General features: G+C 31.9%; 3 protein-coding genes across 3 annotated transcripts; all 3 read right to left on the bottom strand.

Moving 5' to 3' along the window:
- Positions 1-671: 671 nt before the first annotated feature.
- On the bottom strand, positions 672-4,257 carry LOC123910101 (beta-carotene hydroxylase 2, chloroplastic-like). The gene is made up of 7 exons (XM_045961150.1): positions 3,692-4,257; positions 3,490-3,552; positions 3,023-3,094; positions 2,434-2,568; positions 1,227-1,352; positions 1,035-1,091; positions 672-885 (listed from the first exon to the last, which is right to left on the bottom strand). Exons 1-7 carry the CDS (start codon positions 4,094-4,096, stop codon positions 805-807), a joined length of 939 nt encoding a protein of 312 aa, XP_045817106.1. The 5' UTR covers positions 4,097-4,257; the 3' UTR covers positions 672-804.
- Positions 4,258-11,689: 7,432 nt separating this feature from the next.
- Positions 11,690-13,119, bottom strand: LOC123910868 (putative septum site-determining protein minD homolog, chloroplastic). Its single transcript, XM_045962150.1, has one exon. The coding sequence runs from the start codon at positions 13,026-13,028 to the stop codon at positions 11,988-11,990; it is 1,041 nt and encodes a 346-aa protein (XP_045818106.1). The 5' UTR covers positions 13,029-13,119; the 3' UTR covers positions 11,690-11,987.
- A 1,000-nt stretch (positions 13,120-14,119) lies between these two features.
- On the bottom strand, positions 14,120-21,414 carry LOC123908849. The gene is made up of 4 exons (XM_045959576.1): positions 20,887-21,414; positions 18,998-19,259; positions 15,542-15,609; positions 14,120-14,754 (listed from the first exon to the last, which is right to left on the bottom strand). The coding sequence occupies exons 1-4, from the start codon at positions 21,019-21,021 to the stop codon at positions 14,425-14,427; spliced, it is 795 nt and encodes a 264-aa protein (XP_045815532.1). The 5' UTR covers positions 21,022-21,414; the 3' UTR covers positions 14,120-14,424.
- Positions 21,415-22,780: the final 1,366 nt, after the last annotated feature.

Genomic DNA, 22,780 nt, shown 5'->3' with positions numbered 1-22,780 from the left:
TGACACTAAAAAAAGTACAAGAAAACACTTGCATTATTTTATGTTTTTTACAATTGAGCCAAAGATCAAACCTAAAATCTCTAGTATATTATTCAAACCCCTCACCACTAGACCAAACATAATAGTTTAACACTTGCATTATTTTTTTGACTAATAACACTTGCATTATTGATATTACATTTTCTTTTACATTTCATTTGAATCCAAGTAAATCATTCCCTACCTTTTAGGAGGTTTATAGTGCTGATGCATTGTTGGTGGCACTATGGCCCTTCCCTTCTTATGTGGCATTTAAAGATTAAAGCCCCACTGAAGGTAGCAACCAACTTTGAGCAAATGTAATGTAGCTGACTGACCCCATTCCAATAGGTACAAGTATTTGCTGACCTCTTTTTGTGAAAGCAAAAGGACATAAATGAAGCCCTCAATTATTTGTCACACTTGTGTCAAAACAAATTATTTGTCACACTTTGGTAAAAAAAGAAGTAAATTATTTGTCACACTACTTCTGTTTATTAGTGCTCTTTAATATTTCTCAAATAATAAAAGCCGACAATAAAAAATTCACACATATAAGTGAAAGAATTGGTTTGAATTTTGACCACGACATCTGACCTAATAATTTCGATATTTGATAATTGAACTAAGATTTGTTGACGACTTCTTCCTTCTTATTTTGGAACAAATTATTAATTAATTGCTGTACAAATGGAAGCAAAATTATTTTTTCTTTATCATTTCATTCAATATTTTCCTTTACAATGATAACTTTTTAAAACATATCTAGATTAGTGTTTGCTTTTGTCATGAACTATTATTGTATGATTTTGTCCTCCTACTTATCTCTTTCTCTAGCTCTTCTAACCCTCCCACCTCTTCAAGTTCCTGCACACCATATTTGTTTATGGCCCATCAGTTAATATAACAAAAAACATACAAATATTAACATTTAACAAGTTTTAGTTCATCAATTTGATTTTTTTTTTTAAATAAAAAAAAATTAAACTATGATAGTACAAGAATACAGCTCTTACCTTTGGTCCCAAAAACAGCCCATATGGCACCCCATCGAATTTGTCTGAATGGTGAAGCTGAAATAAAAGACAAGAAAATCATGATATCAAACCTTATACCACAAAACATAAACAAATGCCTTTCTTTTTTTTTTTTACCTAAATTTGTTTAAAAAAAATAAATAATAATGTTATGATGCTAAGGATAATTACTTTGTGGGCAGCAGCTACCCTTCTGAAATAGGGCACATTGGCAATGGGTCCTACTGAGAATCTCTTATGAACCAATCCGTCGTGTACAAACATGTAGGCCATCCCAAACACCGTAATCCCAAGACCCTGCACAAAAATAAGGATGGTCTAAATTAAGGGAACTCTTTAGAATGTCATTTAGTCATAATTGAAAATGGAATATATTTTGAAATAAATATATATTTCAGTATTTTTTTTTTTTAAGACGTTTCAGTATCTATCATTTTAGAAAGCTTTGGATAAAACAGGTTTCCTTCGTTTTTAATTATAAGACTTTTTACAAATAATTATTTGTATATTCAAAATTCTATAAACATACTTTTTTTTTTTTTTTTGCTAATGCCAATTTTCAAACCAAGTACCTTTATTTTTAAACCAATTTGTTTAAAAATTTCTTTATTTAATTTATTACTAAAAGAAAGTAATTTTTTTATTAACCTTCTGATTATCAGATGAAAAGACACCGATAATCCAGAACAATACGTCTTAGGGAGAGCTCAACCTCTCTATGTTGGCCAAATATAAGCAAAAGTTTATCAACAAAAGTAAACGTATTTAGTCCAAATCTTTAACCAAATACTCCCTTCCCTCCAGTCATATATATAAGAAAAATTTTACATTTTAGATTCATTATATAAATGATGTATCTAGACTTTAATATTGTCTAGATACTCCATCTAGTCCTAAATATAAGAGATAATCTAATTTTTAGATTTATTGATAATCTAATATATATAGCCTATAATATATACCAAATACATTAGACTGTAAATGAATCTAATTTGACTTTCTCTTATATTTAGGACCGGGGGAGTACAATAAATCTAGAAACTAAATTTTTTTTATATACAGGACAAGAATGAGTACATCAAATTCTTTTGACTCATTTTTATTTATATTTTGGGAGTTACGGAGTACTACTCCGTCCCAAAATATAAGTAAAAGGAGGTCAATAAAAGTGAATGTATCTGGACTAAATTTTAAACCAAATACATCAACTTTCATTGAACAATTTTTGCTTATATTTTGGGACGGAGGGATAACATATCTTTTTAGATGACACATAATAAGAACAAATTATAATTGTTAACTTCAAAAAACGTTATTGGTAACCAACCCTTCACCGCAAGAGTTGGCAATTAAGAAGAAGAAGAAGAGAGAAACTTACCGCACCAAAGCAAAGACCAGGGATGAGACCTTTGTGGAAGAAACCAAAGTTAAGGAGAGCGATAGCAGGGACAGCATTGATTATTGCAAAAACATCATTCAACTCAAAAGCTCCTTCTCTTGCTCTATGATGGGACTGCAAAATTCAATTCAATTCAATTTCATTTTTTGTTTTTTTCTCTTTGCTTGCTTGCTTGCACGTATCAGATAGTCCATAGCTATTGGTTGGAGTATTGTATAAAACTTGTATGAAGTGTAAAATCAAAATTATACACATTTTCATATGGGTCTTGAACCTTGCTTTTGGTATTAATCTTAGCATAAAAAATAAATTAAATACCAAGAAGGTTTGAATTTTGATGTCTACTTTTGTTTCTTGCATTCTTAAGAAATTTAAAGGGATTATCTACAATCCATTTAAAGAAATTATTTGTTTAAAAAATTAAATATTTTAATTTTCAATGCACTGTCTTTATACATTTTCATAAAATTTTATAAAAACTATTATTTAAGATAATTAAACAGTATTTCGGAGACACTCATTAACAAGATCCGAAATTTAAAAAGAAAAGAATTGGAAGTATACATACCTCATGCATGTGCCATAAGGAAGCATGCCAAAGAGCCTTGTGAGCCCATCTAGCCCAAAACTCCATACCCACCTGAAAATTAAACATGCCCATTTGAATTTATTATCCAAAATTAATAATGAACACACCCAATTCTTTGAGTTCATCATTAATTATAGTCCCTTCAATTTTAAATATAAGATAAAGTTTTGTCAATAAAATGTATCTAGTTCAAAGTTGATGTATTATGTCCAAATACATCAAGTTATGTTGTATTGAGATAGGATGAAGTTATTTCTTATTAAAATGTCAATTAAACTCTAAGAAAAATAATATAATTTAATTAGTCATCGAAATTGGAAACCTTTGAGGAATAAAAAAGGCTTAATTTAGTACTAAACAGTTGCAAATTAGTCACCACAATAGTACTAAAACAAAATTAGAACTTTTTCATTAAAAACATAAATAAAATAAAAATTTGAACTTACAGCAGCACCAACTGATAGAGCAAATGTACCAAACATTTCTGACCAAGGAATTTCTCCACTACCCTAAATAAACAAAACACAATTTCAGATTCAGATCCTTTCAAATAAAAAACAATGTACATAAACAAAAAATAAATAAAATAGAAAGAAAATATTTTAAAAAAAAATAAAAAAAATTAAGAAACAATATTTCAACACTTACCTCCATTTGCCATGAAAATCTATAATAAACAGCCAAAACAGCCATAGATGTTATACCAAGACTAGACATAACAGCTGCAACAAGATAAGTCAACCTTTCTGACTTTTTTCTTTTCATTTTCTCTTCCATTTTTTGTGACACAATTTGAGGAACATAATTATTCTCTAAAAGGGGTGATTTTTCATCTTCAATTTCCATTTGGGTATCTTGTTTTGGGTCTTCCATGAGAACACAAAGAGTGAAGTTTTTCAATCTTTGGGTTTTTAAGGTTGTTTTTTGATGTAAAAAACATCTTAAAGGGGAAAAAATAAGTGTTGGTGTTTGTTTTTGAAGATGAGGAAACAAAGGTTTATAGTGACGGTTTAAGGGTTGTAAGGTTATTGTGGCGGTTAGTCCTGCCGCCATAGGTTAAGTATGGTTTTTTTTTTAGCTTGAAAAATTGATGCTTGGTTTTGTAGTTGTGAAAAGTGTTGAGAGAGAGAGAGAGATTGTATATGAATGTGATTGTGAAGATGAAATTGGTGTTGGAATGAAGGTTTTTAAAAAGGGAGGAAGAACAGAGACCACAACTTTTGGGATGTGTTTAGGACATTTATTAAGATGGAGGTGCTTTTTTTTTTTGCGTCAAAAAAAAAAGATGAAGGTGTTTTTTGTGTGAATGTGGGGAGTGGGGACCATTATAAAATAACCTCGTGGAACATTACAATCCTATAGTATGTTTTATTTTCTTTATAAAACCTACCATTTTATTTTTATTTCTATATTTACTAATCTTTTTGTCCTTCCCCCAAGTAAGTTAAGATTAGAGCTGTCAAAATGGGCTAGCTCGAATAGGCTGGTCCGCCAAGCCCGATTTTTTTTTGGGCTCGGACTTTGAAAATTCTAACCTGAATTATTTCCAGATTTTTTAGTCCGGCTCGATAAAGGCCAGTTAAAAATTAAAAAAATAGGATGTAAAAATTAAAAATTAAAAAATAAAATATAAATATAAATAATTTGTTTTTGATAATTTGAAATTAGTTTGTAATATAAATTATAAAACACTATCCGCTACTTAAGTATAGCAGATGAGTAAAAATAGGGCACCCAAGAAACTCGTAGGTAGCAAATGAGTAAAAATAGGATGCGCGAGAAACTCGTACGTAGTAGATGAATAAAAATAGGGCGCGCGAGAAACTCGTACGTAGAGGATGAGTAAAAATAGGGCGCGCGAGAAAGTCGTAGGTAGCGGATGAGTAAAAATATGACGCGCGAGAAACTCGTAGGTAGTGGATGAGTAAAAATAGGGCGCGCGAGAAACTCGTAGAGAGGGGATGAGTAAAAATACGGCGCGCAAGAATTATTATATATATATATATATAGCTGATGAGTAAAAAATAGGACGCGCGAGAATTATTAATGTTATTTACATGGTTGAGTTTGAGCACTAGAAGTAAAAAAAAAAAACGGGCCGGCTCGAAAGCCTGACTACCCGTACCGGGCCGGGCTGAGCTCGAACACTAATTTTGGTAGCCCGTTTTTTATCCGGGCTTTTTAGTCCGGCCTGACGAAGCCCGACTGGGCCGGCCCGAAAATGGCCGGACCGCCCGTTTTGACAGCTCTAGTTAAGATGGTAGAGAGATTATATTATATATATATATATATATATATATATATATATATATATATATAAGGATTGTGGTTCAAACTTCGTATGCTCTATTTATTCATCTTAAAGATAAAATTTTAACTACTAGATTTATTAAAAAGGAATAAAAATCTCTGTTATCATAATCTTTTGTCCTTTTAACTTTCATTTTTGTTTTAAGAATTTTTGGTGTTTTCAATGATCAACAGAAATTTGAAGTTGGCATGTGCATTAGGAATCAAGGATAATCCATATTTCGCCACATGGTTAGCCACATGATTTGCTTCGATAGAGTTCTCAGTCACTGTGATGAATATGAAGCACATTTTCCACGGGGGTACGTAGAGGATGAGTAAGAGGGCATTCATCTTATGGCTATCAAGGAATATGAATACACTCTAATCTTCCGGAAGTCCTCTTTCCCATGGACTCCAAGTATCAAGTATCAAAGCAAATTTGAGACTCCAATTCCCATTCATTGCTACACCCACTATTTTAGCCACTTATTCACCTTGAGTATGAAATTCAAAGTCACTAAATTACTTAAAAAAATCAATAAATCATATTGTATCTGATTTTAATCCATTAATAAAAATTAAATTGTGTATAATAAAGTAAAATTAATCTTTCTTTTTTTTTTTATAAGAAAAAATTTAGTGGGAGAGGATGGTGGCTCAGTTCAAGATAGGGAAGACCTTAAAATTCATATAACGGTCGAACCTGGAACTTCTCGAATTTAAGACGTGTCTTTTTACCACCAGATCAATCCTTTGATTTAATGTAATTTTTTTTTTTTATCTTAGATGAAGTGGTAATCCAAAGAAATTAAACTCACATAATTGTGAGATCCCAGGTTCAAACCCGGGTCACGATGCATGACCTAACAATTTCAATATTTTTGTCAGTTGAGCTAAGACTTATGAGACGATTTAATGTAAAATTTATGTTACTTATACATCATAAATTGACGCGTATAAACTATAAATTAAACAATATAAATTATGGTAAGGTTGTCAATTCACTCCACATGCATGACCATTAAGAATTTAAGATTTATCTCACAATTCACATGACGTGAACCTAACCATTTCCTTGTCTTGTTTTTCCAATAACGTGCAAGATACATATTCAGTTAGTATTCACTAACAAACACTTTCTAAGATAAACTTATTTATTGTTTAAAATTCATACCAAATTTGTATAAATTTGATTTAATGGAACTAATATGAATGTTACCTAGTAGAACAGAGTGTGTGTTTTGACCAGAAAAAACAGTGTGTGTTGAAATGTTAAATATATTTTTAGTGATTAATAAAATTATAAGCTTTTAGGTTTATTCCATATTAAATTTTAAAATTTCAGTCCTCCATGCTAGTTTGAAAAAATAGTCTCCATTTTGAAAATATTTTATAGAAAAAATATACTTTTAATCCTGAAAATAGTTCCTATAAAATACAAATTAGGATTAAAAGTGAATAAATTATTGAGAGACTAAACTTAAAATTTCATAATTTTATAAAACTAAAACATATTTAATCATGTTATATACTAGTATTATATTACGGACTTATTACAGATTTTCTTCACCCGAGTTAATATGGATTTTTTTTATAAGCAAAAATTGAATTATAAGAAGTACAAGGTGTATTCAACCATTACAATTCGAGAAACACTATTAGATGTTTTGAAAACACCATAATGGATCATTACACCAATAAAAAAAAAACAAGAGAAGAAGCATTCCCTATCCTACTGATAAACCAAAACCAGGAAATATTGACAATCTGATTAACTATTGAAGACAAATTTGCAGCTCCTCCTCGGAACAAAATACTATTACGTAGTCTCCAAATACTCCAAGTAGTAGTTAACCAAATCAAATGACGAGCCTTCATTCCTTTCTTGTTCCTCACCAAATCACCAAATGAATTGAAATGAATCCAAACTTCCTCAAAAGAAATAAATTTCACCTTCAACTATTTATAAATATTCATCCAAACTAGAGTCGAAAAAGAGCAATTAAAAAATAAATGTTGAATGTCTTCGTCCTCCCTTGCTTAACAATGTTTCGCGCGGATTAACAATGATACCCTTGCTTGCCAAGGCCATACGTGTCGGTTATCTAGCTAATAATAAACTCCAACCAAAAATACTTGCCTTTGATAGTACATCGTTCACCCATAAATATGGATTGTTAAAAGTCGCTAAAACTGCACAAGATATAATCTAAAAATATACTATTTATAATTGGAAATTATGTTTGTCTAACATGTGAATTTTATAAAAATTGAATTAAACTCGACCTAACTTTTAAGATGCATCAAAATCTATCTAAAATGCATGTGTGCTATATCATATTTTCACAATCAAAACACTGACGTCTTGCTCCAAATATATATTATTGTTTACGACAATTATGGATTCCAAATGTTTTCTTTCCATAGGGAAAGCGTAGTCTTAGTGTTGAATGCACTCACCTTTCTCAATGGTCTATATTCAATGGATTTTGACTACCCTTTCTTTTCACATGTGAGGATGAAATGTTAAAATTTGATGTCTAATATTTTGAGTTATATATGTTGGGAATAATGCCTAAATATCTTTTTTGGAAGATCTTATATTTAAATATTATTTAGATTTATATTTAAAATATGATAATATTAGGTTTTATGATTTATATTTCTATTTAGAATATTTAAGATTTGTTTAGAATTTATTATAGGATTAGTTTTGTTTTAAAAATATATGATTTGTTTTTATGTAGCTCTATATATAGAGCCATAAGCATAATGAATAAAACAAGAACTTTAGTATTCTTCATATAACCCTATATTTGAGGAGAGTTTTCTCCCTAAATTTATATCTCACCAAATTCCGCAATACAAAAACACAAAAAACCATATCAGTGGCATCAGAGCGCTAAGGTTCAGATCTGTGAAGATGGAAGAAGATGATGAAGACGAAGAAAAAGAAGAAACCATGAAATCAACAACCCATAACCTTGATTGCATCTTTATTATGAAGATGTGAAAAAGAAGAGAAAAACAACCCATAGCCAAAAACCATAACCATAACCTACACCTTTCATACGTTATATGCGAGATGGTTTCATGTATTATATAACCCATAACCATAACAAATACATGAAAAAAGCTCAAGTCTCATATGAAGTTGTAGAAAAACCATAACCATAACCTGCATCTTTCATATGTTATATGCGAGATAGTTTCATGTATAACCATAACAAATACATGAAAAAAGCTCAAGTCTCATATGAAGATGTAGACAACAAAAACAAAAATCAACATGAATCTCGGGCTGGATACAACATAAAAATATTCAGTCAGGGAGGAGTGTTAAACAAAAACAGCAACAAAGAATGTGGATGAACAACAACAACAACAAAAATCAACATGAATCTCATGCTGGATACAACACAAAGATATTCAGTCGAGGAGGAGTGTTCAAAAAAAAAAGTTTTTTCAACTCAAATCTCAGGTCGGATACAACACAAAGATATTCGGTCAAAGAGGAGAGGCTTGATAAACAAAAAATACAATAAAATTTCAGTGCAAATCTCAGATTGGATACAACAAAAAGATATTCAGTCAAGGAGGAGTGTTGGGAATAATGCCTAAATATCTTTTTTGGAAGATCTTAGATTTAAATATTATTTAGATTTATATTTAAAATATGATAATATTAGGTTTTATGATTTATATTTCTATTTAGAATATTTAAGATTTGTTTAGAATTTATTATAGGATTAGTTTTGTTTTAAAAATATATGATTTGTTTTTATGTAGCTCTATATATAGAGCCATAAGCATAATGAATAAAACAAGAACTTTAGTATTCTTCATATAACCCTATATTTGAGGAGAGTTTTCTCCCTAAATTTATATCTCACCAAATTCCGCAATACAAAAACACAAAAAACCATATCAATATATACTTTATGTATGGTTAATTTATATATATTTCTTTGTACATGTAAATATATTAATATATTATTTTTCAGTTTAGTCGTTGTAAAATTTTTCTTATTTCTTTTACTTGCAAATATATCACTTATTTCTTTTGAACATTGTTATTTTGTTTTAGTCCTTGAAATATTTGTTAGGTTAGAATTGATCATTGTAATGTGTTCAATTTCAATATTTTCTTTTAATCTTTAAGAATCCGTTTAATCTGCATATGATAAGTATGAATATAAGTTTACGGGACAAATTTTAAGATATATCAAACAATTTCATTTGTCTTGTTTGACATTATGTAGATAAAGGATTATTTTGGTATTTTAAACAATTTATACTTGACATAAAAAGTCATGATATGATTTAGTGAGGTATAAAATTTTAATTTTGTCTAGAGGGCCCTCCAATTTGTTCGGTCCCATAAACAATTTTAAACTCAAACACAGTACAACAAAAAGTTATTACGTCTAATTCTTCATTTTTAGACAAATCAAACACATTTAGACATAATCATAACAGCAGTGTCAAATGGTGCATGTGTCCCTATTGAGCAGTAATTGTTTATAATCATAACGTGTCCGTTATATGATCTACGTTATTACTTCATGGGGTCGGGTGACCCAGTCGAGCATGCGGATGGCCATTAGCCCAAGCTGGACAATAAGGAGTAAATATAAAGAAATTATTCTGTGCATTCAGATTTCTACTACTGGTAGTAACTCCTCTCCATCAACGAATCATGAGTAGAGTGGTAATGTACTCCAGTTTTGCAAGAGGTACTATTCACTGTTCGATGCATATTACTGTAAGAGATAATCAAAATCTAGTGATATATTAAGTAACTACTGTTGTACTGTAATAAAAACGAGCAGCAAAATAAACCGCTAAATTTTACCATTTCAAAGAACTTAGCAGCAAAACAAACTGCTAATTTTTATGTCTGCATATTGATTGTATGCTATCTGCAATATTATCGATAATGTTAATACTGCAATCGGGAGTGAAAATGGACTAGCAGCCGCCTACTAATGAAATATGTTCAACAGAAATAAAGAATAGAGATAGGGCTAAAGAATCACAGCATACAGTTAGCTCTTTCATCTAAAAACACTAAAACAAGTGTTTGCAGCCGAAACAGTTCTACAACCTTAGACACTAACATGCAACCACTGGAATCTAGCACAAACAGTTCGTGCGCAGAGTATAAGAGTCAAGAGTGTTATAAACTACAGGTACCGAGTTTGATCCTAACAATAAAAGATGAAGAAAAAAAAAAAGACACTAATATACAAATTTCTCGTCCCATTTATGATCATCTTGTTAACCCACCTACCCATATGGAAGCTCATCATTCAGTGGTCAAATACCAGAACAGCAGAAGGGAAGATTGTGGCAACAAATATCAATATAAAGAAGAATCGACACAATAAATCCAAATCAATTGGAGGAAAGAAATCTTGAATGAACATGAAGTTGAACCAAGCCTAACTAATCTCAATTGTACACAGCTTCCATCTAGAAAAAAATTAACTGCACTTCAGAAAACACTAGTACATGTACATTTGAACAACCTTAAACACCATAAATCCATTACAAACTAAGAGAAAATCATTACAAACTAACAAAAAACCAACAAAATATTTTATCATTGTACCAAACAATCGACATGATAGCACTAGAAGCAAAACTTCACTGATTTAACTATGGATTTAAATTATGATTGTGGACTGTATCTAACAGCTAAAACACAATCGACATGCCAGCACTAAAAGCAAAACTTCATCACCGATTTAATTATGGATTTAAATTATGATTGCAGACTGACTGTATCTAACTGCTATAAAACAGTTGCAGCCCAAATTTAAAATCCTAAGTTGAACCATCTACAACAAAATATTATTATGGTAACAGATATTACTCATAAACTCAGCACACTTGACAAAGTTGTAGCAGCGTACATACTTAAATGCACATCAAACCAAACACCCCATTGTGTAATTTTTTGTTGAACATGCATTTGAGCGCCCGATACCACACTAAAACTTGATCATCGATATAACTAGGGTTTTAAATTACAAAATGCATCATGCTTACTGAATTGAGATTCAAACCGTGAATCATAGAATCCTATTTTCTGAATAGTGAATCAAATCCTAGTAAGAATGTAAGATACATCATCATCAAATAAAAACATGGCATTTCAAAATAAATCAATATCCATGCTGCAATTCATGAATTATTACTATCTATTGGTTTTAAATGTGGCATTGAATCGTGACAGGACTAGCATGTATCATAACATACCGATAACCATGAACTGCATCACTTTATGTAACCATGAACCCTGCTTCCACATCACGTCATATTGCAAACTACAAAATTGCAACCGTAATATAAAATACCAGGGTAAGCCATCTACAACATTGTATTACTAATACCAACAAAACCAGCACCTGAGGTGTTTACATATACAATTAATAATCCTTACATTACCAAAATAATAATACTAATCAATTAAAAGCAATAAATCATGAATGAACATATTTAACGCATGAAAACAAGCTTTACTAACTGCAACTATACACAGACCAAAACAAACTTCACCTCAAAAAACCATTTCTCAAACTCCATAAAACCGTTCATTACAAACTTGCACCTAATAATGAAAGAACAAAAATGACCCAATTGAACTTTATCCTCCAAAAAATGAGAAAAAACCTCTTTTAGGCTCTTCCTCAACCATAACAGCTTGCATACTATCCTGTTCCACAAGTCTCCAAGCAGCTTGTTCAAAAGCCAAACCAGCCAAAGTAGGGGGCTTATTCAAAACAAGAGGATACCCTCTATTAGTACTCCTTATAACCTCACTATCCTCAGGTATAACACCAAGTAATGGCAAACCCAACATTTCTTGAACATCCAAAACTGACATCATATCTTCGCCTTTAATCATATCAGTCCTAACCCTATTCACTATCATCTTAATATCCCTAATCCCATCACATTCCAATAACCCAGTTACTCTATCAGCATCCCTAAGAGCAGTTATATCCGGCGTAGTAATTAAAACAGCTTCATTAGCCGGTGTTATAGCCGTTATAAACCCCGCATCAATTCCCGCAGGGCAATCGATCAGGATAAAGTCCGGGCAGACAGAACTGTTGGAACCAGAGCCAGAACCATTTCCATTTCCGGTTCCACCAGTTCCGTCTCCTCGGGCTTTTAAAGCTTCAACTAACCAAGTTAAAGCTTTTCCACCAAATCCAATAGGTAATTTAGATCTAGGTTTAGAAATACAAAGTAATTCAAAATTAGACCAACGTTTATCTCTAACCAAAGCTTGATCGAGTCGACAATCGCCGTTGAGAACTTCAACGACGGTATAATTGACTCGATTCTCAAGACCTAATAAAAGATCTAGATTACGTAATCCAACGTCAGCGTCAATTGCAACAACTGAAAACCCTAAACGGGCTAATGAAAGGCCGATGTTTGCGGTTGTTGTTGTTTTACCAACTCCGCCTTTTCCGGATGTTACTACGACTACACGTGGTGTTTCTCCGGCGAGTTGGGGTTTGCGGTTCCATTGAAGGAGGGATTTTGTAATGTGGGATTTTGAGGGGGTTTGGGTTAGGTTTTTATTGGGGAAGGTGGTGGAGTGGCGGAGATGGGTTGTTGAGGGGAATTGGAGTTTGAGATTGGTGGTGCCCGGGAGGTTGTAGAGAGATAGCATTGGTGAGGGTGGGATGGAAATGGTACAGAGTAGAGAGTGTGAGTGAGGAGAAACAACAAAAGAGAAGAAACTCGTGATGATTAGGCTCTTTTTGGTTTTATTTGTTTATTTTTTATAGACCAAACTTATCTAGGGTGTCTTAGCTGCGCTAGATACCCCGACTCATACATATATAATACAATGACCTATCAATTGAGCTCAGAGTTATTCCATTTAATAACAAATTATAAATACTAATCCGTAAATGTAGCTCAATTCTTAACATTAATATTAATAGAGGAATTGGAGTTCGAATTTCAAATTTCCTACAACTCTAGGCAACAAGAGTACAAGACTACTAGAAAAAATAAGCAAATTATAAACGTACATCTTGAAATTAGTGTCCCCTAAATTGAAATGAGGAGGATAGCCAAATAGTGTTTTTCTTTTTCTGCTTTCATTACCAATTTAATCTTGTTTAGTATCAAGTGGTTTCAATCTCGTCTCAATCGCAATTGTAGAGAATCAAACTGTGATCCTCCCTACTAAGTTTCATGTCAATCACCATTAAACCAACTACCTAACGATCGGTAATAGTATTATTTTTTAATACATGAATAACTGTTTTTTTTTTACAGTAATGGAATACCGTTGTTGGTAAGGATACATGCATAAATATTAAATAACAATGTTATGTTTTTTGTAACTATGTAAACTTTTTCTTGCTGGATATCTCAATATTAGCAAGTAAGATTAACATAAATTTAAAAAATAGAAAATGTTTTCACAAAATAAACAAATCCATAATATATTGAAATTTGAAAAATTTCTAAAATCATTAAATCTAATTCTAATATGCATTTTCATAGTTTTATATTATTTTCTATAATGTTTATTTGATAGGTGGAAACAAAAACAAGATAACGACACATACACATTCCCATTATGTTACTACTAAAACTTGCATCAATCATAAGAAACAACATAGACCAAGCACATGGATATAAAGACAATGAATTAATGGAAAAAAGGTCTACATCCATTGTACACTATGCAGTTGAATACATGAAAAAAATCATGTGATGAATTTAACTATTTGATCAATTCAGATATTCAAAGAAGAAACACAAAACAACCCAATTACCTTTCACTTAACATAGTTTCACTAGGAACCACCAATAATAAGATTTGAAGTTGAGCAACAAATGAAAATTATACATTTGATATAAGTACCGATCGGAGAATAGCTTCAGGTAGTAGCCCCTATAAACGACATTCGTGGGGTTCATCGGAACTATATAACAAAGGTAATCCACAATGAATACTATGAAAAATATGTTTCCTTTTTGCAACTTACAAAATACTACAATCCATTGCAGAAAGTAACTAAGCAATTTTGACATGGATTCTATTTCAATCAACTATCATAATGTGAAGATGAATTATGCTGTAGCAGAGTCTTATCATCTTCTTCTCTTGTTGGTTGTACAGGAACAGCTCCATTTTGATTCTCAGCTTCTGAACTAGTGGATGGTTTTGCCCCATTAGTAATCAAATTTTTCAACCAAGAAGCTTGAAATCTAGGGGAGGACACTTCATTGTTTGATATGTTGGGGGAATCAGGTCCTGGTTTAACACTGTTTGTAGCGTTGTTAGTAATGTTGTTAGTAACATTGTTTGTAACACCCAATAAGAACCTGTATGCTACTTTGCTCGCTGTTACAATCTCTGTTTTCGCTTGCCGGAACTGTAATAACCAGGACATATTATTAGTGCATCGGTTTTCTCAAAATATGTCACAATGCCAATACTACTATAACCTACAATGCAGATAGATACACTTAATCCAACACAGGTACAATATGATATGGATACAAGAATATGGAAAATTCTTAACCAGTAAAGATATGATATATGAACTAGATACGTCAAAAGCTTATGAAAAATATCACAAGTCCTTTTTAAATTTAAGGCTTGACTCTATTCAACTACTAATTTTTTACTGCCTAATGCTAATTTTATCATTTTCATACATTCTCGTTGTCCAAAAACCATAGCTTCCAAAGTCTAATTCAGCAACGGACAACTCTACAAATTAAATAAGTCAGTGGTCGCCACTATATTGAATAGATAGTGTACCTATCCACTCTGTCAACCATGCCTCTTAATATTTTTTATATTTCCTCGAAAAAGGAACAAAAAGAGTATGTACTCTAATTTTCTGTTCACAGCATGATAAAGAATAACGTTGTGCAAAATGTTTTAAGACAAGATTTTGGAGATGTTATCGCTATTGAAGTATCAATGAAGTATCACCGAAACATATTTTGACGAAGGTGGTAGGCATATTGGTATCAGATACAGGTATACCACTGATGCTTTAGCAATTTTGGAGTATCTAGGCTCCATATAATAGCTATGTAATTTTAAGTATTCAAAGCAAAAAGCACAAGAAAATCTAGGTTCCAATGAGAAAATTGAAGGAAATAATGTAACACGACACTTAGGAAGAGGATTTTGAAATCATAACTCACCCGTAATGCTGTATTCCCAGCAACTTCCATGGCAGTATCACCAGCATTCGCAAACCTATTAACCCAACCTGTCATGAAATGAAAGCTGTATGAAAACACAGTGGAAGCTAAAAAGTAATGTACAGAAGCAATAACTCAAAGATGGATCGCTTTAAAAACTGCAGTCACTTGACATAAAATGGGTACTGGCGCATTATCTTAATACGTGTCATTTTCTATGCACGAGTACTTTTGAAACTGGCTAAATTTACTCTCCACATCCAAGCATTTCTCACTCTTCACTATAACCCTAATAAACTCAATTTGATCATTTCCCAACTTCACTCTATATATTCAAGCCAACAGCGCTTATGATTTCTATTTCGAAGTAAAATGCATATTAATGCAAAACAATAGCCAAGTTTGGTAGATATTTGATATTTCTATTTCTATCATATAAATTTAGTATGCAAGTCCATTGAATACAACTCTACTTAGAGTATATTAATGAGTCACAGGTGTTTGCATCCAACCCGTTTGAACCCGAAACCCGAACCGTTAATATGTATTGTAAATTTGTAATATTATCATGTTATAAGAAGAAGCCCAATGTTGGCCCAATTTAAAAATGGTCCAATTCAAACCCTAGCTTTATTTTCTATAAAAGGGGAAGTTCACTACATCTTAACCATTTCTCCTTCCATTCCTAACCCTAAAAGCAGCGGTGGCTGCATAAAATTTCCATCCCTCTCGGTGAGTTCTATCTCTCTGTCATTTCTTTCTGTTGCTTGTTGTTGTTGTTCTGTTTTATTTACTGTTGTTGATTTCATGATCCATCTCTCACAAATCTGCTAGCATCAACCATCTCTCACTATCTCTCTTTTTCAAGTTTTCTCCTTTGCTTTAAAGTTTTCTTTGTTGATTTTCTTTGTATTGTGTTTCCTTCTAGATCTATTCTTTAGTGTTTTTTAGAATATCTATTTTTACCTTCTAACTTCGTTATTTTTCCTTTTTGCACTTTTTTGAAGTATTGTTGCTGATGGAGTTGGCTAGGTTACTCAACAAGAAGATTGCTGATGTTTAAAATTGAAGTTATCAGGATCTCCATCATAGCTGATTGTATTTGAATTTTAATGGAAAAAATCAACGATATGTTGTAATTTTTATTTTCTTAAAAGTTGATTAGGATCATTTTTTAATATTTTATTGTATTTAATTTTATTTGTGTGTATATTGTAATAATATGACTAAAATACGTAGCCAAAACTCGACAAAAAATTTAGAAAATAACGGCCAATAGCCCAAAATCTGGACCAAAAAATTTAAATAAGTAGCCATTAAAAACATAGATAAAAAATACATGGACAAACTTGACCAAAAAAAATACATGGACAAAAAATAGAAAATAATGGCCCAACAATGTGATTAGTTTTCATTGCCCAAGAACTGAAAAAAAAAATTGGACAAAAAGTAAACCTAAAATTGTATTGGGCCAAAAAATCAAAGTAGCCTAATGTTTAGCCGAAACCGTTTATACCGAACCGGAACCGGCCCAAACCGTGAACCCGAAAACCGAAAAAACTGATGTTGGTTTAGGTTCGAGTTTGGGCCTGTATATTCCAACCGTCGGTCCGAACGGTTCAAGGGTTTGGGCCTGAACCCGAACCAATGCCCAGCCCTACAACAGGGTAAGTAAAAGTTCAAGTACTTGCAAGTTCTCGGTAATCATAACAAGCAAGCGTGTCATTTGGGGAAGAAACGTGACAAATGGGGTCAAGATGAAGTGTTCCAATAGGTGTTGAAAGAAAAAATGAAAGTGAAACACTCTCCTCCATGCTAAATTGTCCACCATGTTGCAATTATTTAGAAGGCGACGATGGAGGCAGAAGGAATCGGCACACATCCATTTTAAAACAGAATAATGGAGAATTTTCTAGAATCTTCAAGCATTCACAACATTAAAAATGTAAAATTATTAAATATTTCTTTTAATATATAAATAAGAAGTAAAAATAAAGTTATTTAAAGGGAAAACTATCAAATATCACAAGGAAAGTGGCACTTGGGTAATTATACTGATTTAGAAGAGGGAAAACAGGGAATTGAGAGGCTAAGAAATTAGAGAAAGATCCCTCAGAATGCCAAGTATCTACCAGGGAGGAAGCATGGCACACAAATCAAAATAGGTTTCTCAACCTCTTCATTTTCTACAAAAGGGAGCCCTACTTTGATTTAAACGGTGAACGCTCACACTACCCCCTTTCAGATTACTAAAATTCTCGTCACAGGGAAATCTTTCTTACCAAGAAAAAATGGTGCTATAACACACAAATAAGATCTAGAACTTATGTTTGTATGGGTGGAAAAACACAACACTCTAAAACTCCAGGTTCTGCCCTGCATCAGTGGCTGAGTGTGTATATGAATTCTGAAAAAGACACTCAACTATAGCATGCTACACAGTACAGACCCTGTGAATAGGTAACTCAGTTCACAGTTCAACAAAAAACAGACTATTTATTTCAAACTATTGGGGTAGGGGTGTGCAAACATTATTGACCCGCCCGAGACCCGCTTAAACCGATGTGTAATTCGTTGACGCGGGCGGGCCGGGTTGATTGTCGGGTCCAAAAAATGAAGTAAACAGAGTAAGCGTGGTTTCTAATGGTCAGTTTCGGTTCCAGAAATTATAACCCAACGGTAATCATAACCAACCGAAAGAAAGAAAAGTATAATAATTGTTGTTATTGTATTGTATACATAAAAAGCTAACGTGTTTAGAGAGGAGAGAAACAGACTTGTCTAGAAACTCACAACTCCATAGACACCTAGCACCTATAACTTGTCTAGAAACTCACAACTATAAACATCACTCAGTAAACTATTAGTACTCCACCACACATTTACGAAACTAGCTAAAGCAAAAGTACGCGCCTGCAGAAATTTCCACCACACATTCTCACTCTTCCATTATTATTATTAAATATAGAAAAAAAATGTTCTTTTTTATATTTTTGACTTCTACTCATACTTCTTCTTTACAATAAAAATAGCCATCTATAGATCAGATAAGCGCAGAAACTATGAAATCAAAGTTGGTTTGATGAATTGGGAGAAAAAAAAAAAGCTTCAGGCAACATAGTTGTTAACCGAAGAAAACCAGCCGCTCAAACCGACACCCGCCAAGTCCGTCACCCGTTCAAACCGTTGACACAAGTGGTCGGAAGTGGGTGTAATTTTAGCCTGATCGGTTTTCTATCGTTGAGCAGTTTTCAGGCCGAATCCGACCGAACCCACCCGATGCCCAGCCCTATATTGGGGCAACCTTTTGTAACGTGTGATAACAGGAGAGTCCACTGTTCAACGCTTTTGTTGAAAGTGCACATTAGGGGATCTCAAATATTACAGGGGCCATCTTTTAACATAAAAAAAATGATAATGCACATAAAAGCAACATCATAGTTCAATCATGTTTACCTGGAAGTTTCGGTACAGCGAGCCTTTCACAGAATTCATCACAGAAGTGGTTGCAGTTTTTGGCCAACAGATCATATGAATTTCCAGGCCATTCTCTACTGAGTTCTCTTATTATTTGATTTACCTTGAAAATGGAAAAGTCTGTTTTCCCTAGAACAATGGATTCACGAAAGGTATACATTGGATTCTGTCCAGAAGGGCAACTAAAAACTCCAGTACCTTGCTCACAGTATCCAAATGACCATTCGTCATCTCCATAAATCTGTGACAGAATAACAAACAATCCTAAAATGTCAGGCATGTGACAAGACAATAGGATTATCATAGTACCAAGGAAGCTGTAGAAGGTAGGAAAAAACAAAGTTTTCGGCTGAAAAACTCAATGCATAATAAGATACCAAACAAAAAGATTCTGTAAATAAATGACCAATAAACCAAACAAAAAGATTCACATTTTCTATGTGGGGACTGAGACTGTCAAAGTAGAATGTACCCTTATAGAACTCATAACATAACAATAATATACATATATACACATATAGCCAGATCAATAGTGACAACAATAATAAGGTAACTTCCCCATACAATATCCCATATCGAGGAATAGAGTACTGATTTCAGAAACAAAGGTCAAAACCACTCTTATGGACTTATTTTATTATGGTTATCATTTTCCTCATAATATAAAAGACAAAAAAAAGTATGAGAAGAATGCATTGGTTATAAAGGTTTTTATCGGCCACGTGTCTCTCCTAGCAGGAAAGGATATTATTGGCCACAATATCCAAATCGAGCATTAGTGTGTTTTTGTTTAAACAATGACACACCTCTATTTGCATGTTTCACCCATGTCAAGTAGTTTTAGCTTTGAAAACATTAAAACACGAGCTGATGCTACAATAAACACACACAAATACATATTCATACTTAATAATTTATTGATAATTGCTCTTAATTTTCTCAAAAATATTGTAAGTTAAGTAATTCATTTTTCCAAGCAAAACAGAAAATAACACATTAACACAATTACACATCCATCTTCTGTTTAACACCACCTTCAACACATCTCTGCCATACTTATTTAACGCTGCTCCAATTTGTTACAACAAAGAAAAAAATGTGCACAAGAACCATTTAGTATTTATATGTAAAATAAGTTATCAAATTTTCACTAATTAACAGCATGCTCATTATTCACACCAACTGCAGCACGAATGGACCATGTATCTACACCATAGATACATGCAAAATATACACTCACATCATAACTCATAATTCCCATAAATAACATTCACTTTTATTATATACCTAGTCATTTTCTGTTTCTCAATTAACCTACTTAACAGTTAACACAAACAACACCACAAACAAAAGCAAAAATAATTGAATAGGAATTACAAAATGGAGAATAAATTTGAATCTAAACCTCTTACAAAAGTAAAGCAAAAAAAAATAATTACACCACAAAAAAGCAAAGAAGTCACACATTCAACAATATTTACACTCAACCAAATAATTAGGCGCAAGTGGTTAGTAAACACCCCAAGGACAAATCGTTCTTGAGAATCGAGTTCGACTCACAATTATTGGTTAGACTTTGCTTACCTCACCACCAAACTCTGGATTACCAAGGCCGGAGGGTTAACACGGAACTCTGAATTACCAGGGCCTCTTTCTCCCGTCATGAAAGGGAGGATTAACACCAAAAATAGATATATTCACACTCACATATCAGAATTTACAGACAACAAATAAAAAACTCAACAAAACAAAATCTGGGATCCAGTGATACAATCCTAAACAACAACAACAACAACAACAGAAACAAAAACAACATAATAATCAATAATTTGAAGAAAGAAAAAAAGAGTGTGATTACAGAATTAAACCTGAACAGCACTATGAAAAATGCCACCAAGACCAATACCATCCTTAAAGATCTTATTGATCTGAAGAATGGTATTATTAGCCTTTTCGGATCCACTATTCGTCACATCATATATATGCAGTATCACATCCGTCATCTTTCTTTTTCAAACCCACAAACAAAATCTCAACTTGATTCAACCCCACTTCACCTTTTTCTCTATAAACCCTAATTACTTAATTGGGTATCTCAAAAAATGATTCGAATTTCAAGAATCAAAAACAAAACAAAACCGTTTTTTTTTTTTTGCTCTGTCTATATATAATGGAGAATTGAAGCGAGATTTAGCCTCGAGATTCTGAAAATCAAAACCCTATGAGAAATTTTCTGTAATGAATCCGAAGATTTTTTCGTTTCGATTGGGAATTTATTTATATTGGTGGAGCGAGGGAGAGAGTGTGTCTGTGTGTTTTTTTTTTATATAAGCAAATAGTGTGTGTTTGCGTGTGATTGAGGAAAAATAAATTGAGATAAGAAATGTAAGAAAGTTGAAGAAAATGAATAGAAAATTAAAGTTTAAATTTGGTCAAATAATCGGTCCAAAAATAAATTAAAAACAATTGTCAAATAAAAATACTTAAACTTTTTTTTACTTTGTAAAAAATATAATTTTATTTATTTGTTACAACTAAATAAATATGATTTTTTTTTCAAATAATTACATCTTAAATATAAATAAGTAAAATGTGTGAAGTTCGAACTAGTATAATATGATGTTCTTACCAACTGAATTACATTAAATATGACTTTGTTAATGATTATTTAGTGAATACTATAATATTGATGCATAATAAAAAAAATATTAATGCATAATAAAAGATTTTTAACGGTAAATATATTATTAATAATAATTAAGTCTTTGCACAAGATAAATAGAGACACATAAAAGATATAAACGTTTAAGTAAAAATATGTTCGGTATAATAATATAAACATTTGATATTTTCTCTTATGTATATTTACATAAGAAGATTGAAAATATATTTATAGAGATTATAATAGTTCTTGAGACATAGTATTATATATCCAGTGGCCGGTTCGAATTTCGGATATGGACACCTCACGTATTCATCTTAACACTGAAATTTATAGTCACTAGGTTATTTGACAAAAAAATTATATATTTACTGTATAAAAAAAATTAAAATAAATGTTGAAAAGATATTTAATTTATGACCTTAATCAATTGTTCTTGAAATTACGGGTATGCCATTATTTTACAGCTGGAAATCACTTGTGGATCGTGTTTGGTTGATTATTATCAACGGGGAGTTGCAAAATGTGGGTCCCACGTAGTCATGATCATGGAAAGCAATAGCATTATTAACTAACGGTCACACAAACTAGCTACTGCTGAATAATGCTGATATTTTAAATGACGGAATTGACCTCCGTTTTTCGAATTTTTAGTCATATGTCGGTGAAAATTTATGAATAGTTCCGTTAGTTGAGGAGGAGAAAAAGAAGAAAAAAAAAATGGATAGTGACTACACACAAACTACCCATTTTTTGTTTTTTATTTTAAAATCATGTTAACAAATATTTATTTTGTTTTTGGGATATCAATAGGAATTTGAACACTAAATAAAAATGGGGTAGTATCAATCAATAAAAATAAAAATAAAAATGGAGTTTTCGTAGCAAGAGTGTGAATAGATTTATTTGTTTGTCTCATTAAAAATTCAATATTATAGTTTTTATTTAAAAATAAAAAGATAATTTTTCGGACGTCCAGCCCTCTTCAATATAAAAAAAAAAAAAAGAAAATTAAGAATTTATTTAAAATGAAGTTTGCATCTTAGTTCAAAACATTCAGTTTTAGCAAGAATAAAAGCACATAAAGCTTTTGAAGTGAA

Source organism: Trifolium pratense, linkage group LG2 (genome assembly GCF_020283565.1).
Source record: "Trifolium pratense cultivar HEN17-A07 linkage group LG2, ARS_RC_1.1, whole genome shotgun sequence".
NCBI classification, from domain to species: Eukaryota; Viridiplantae; Streptophyta; class Magnoliopsida; order Fabales; family Fabaceae; genus Trifolium; species Trifolium pratense.
Note: the sequence above shows the minus strand (reverse complement) of the source record. Positions and strands in the feature narration are given on the sequence as shown.

Excerpts from the sequence above, each read along its gene's own strand:
- LOC123910101 (XM_045961150.1), bottom strand. The coding sequence starts at position 4,096 with ATGGCGGCAGGACTAACCGCCACAATAACCTTACAACCCTTAAACCGT. Across the intron at positions 3,095-3,489 it reads CTCTATCAGTTGGTGCTGCT|GTGGGTATGGAGTTTTGGGC; the intron begins GTAAGTTCAAAT and ends TTTAATTTTCAG. Across the intron at positions 886-1,034 it reads GGCTGTTTTTGGGACCAAAG|GAACTTGAAGAGGTGGGAGG; the intron begins GTAAGAGCTGTA and ends TATGGTGTGCAG.
- LOC123910868 (XM_045962150.1), bottom strand. The coding sequence starts at position 13,028 with ATGCTATCTCTCTACAACCTCCCGGGCACCACCAATCTCAAACTCCAA.
- LOC123908849 (XM_045959576.1), bottom strand. The coding sequence starts at position 21,021 with ATGACGGATGTGATACTGCATATATATGATGTGACGAATAGTGGATCC. Across the intron at positions 19,260-20,886 it reads TTTTTCATAGTGCTGTTCAG|ATTTATGGAGATGACGAATG; the intron begins GTTTAATTCTGT and ends ATTCTGTCACAG. Across the intron at positions 15,610-18,997 it reads CGCTGTACCGAAACTTCCAG|GTTGGGTTAATAGGTTTGCG; the intron begins GTAAACATGATT and ends ATTTCATGACAG.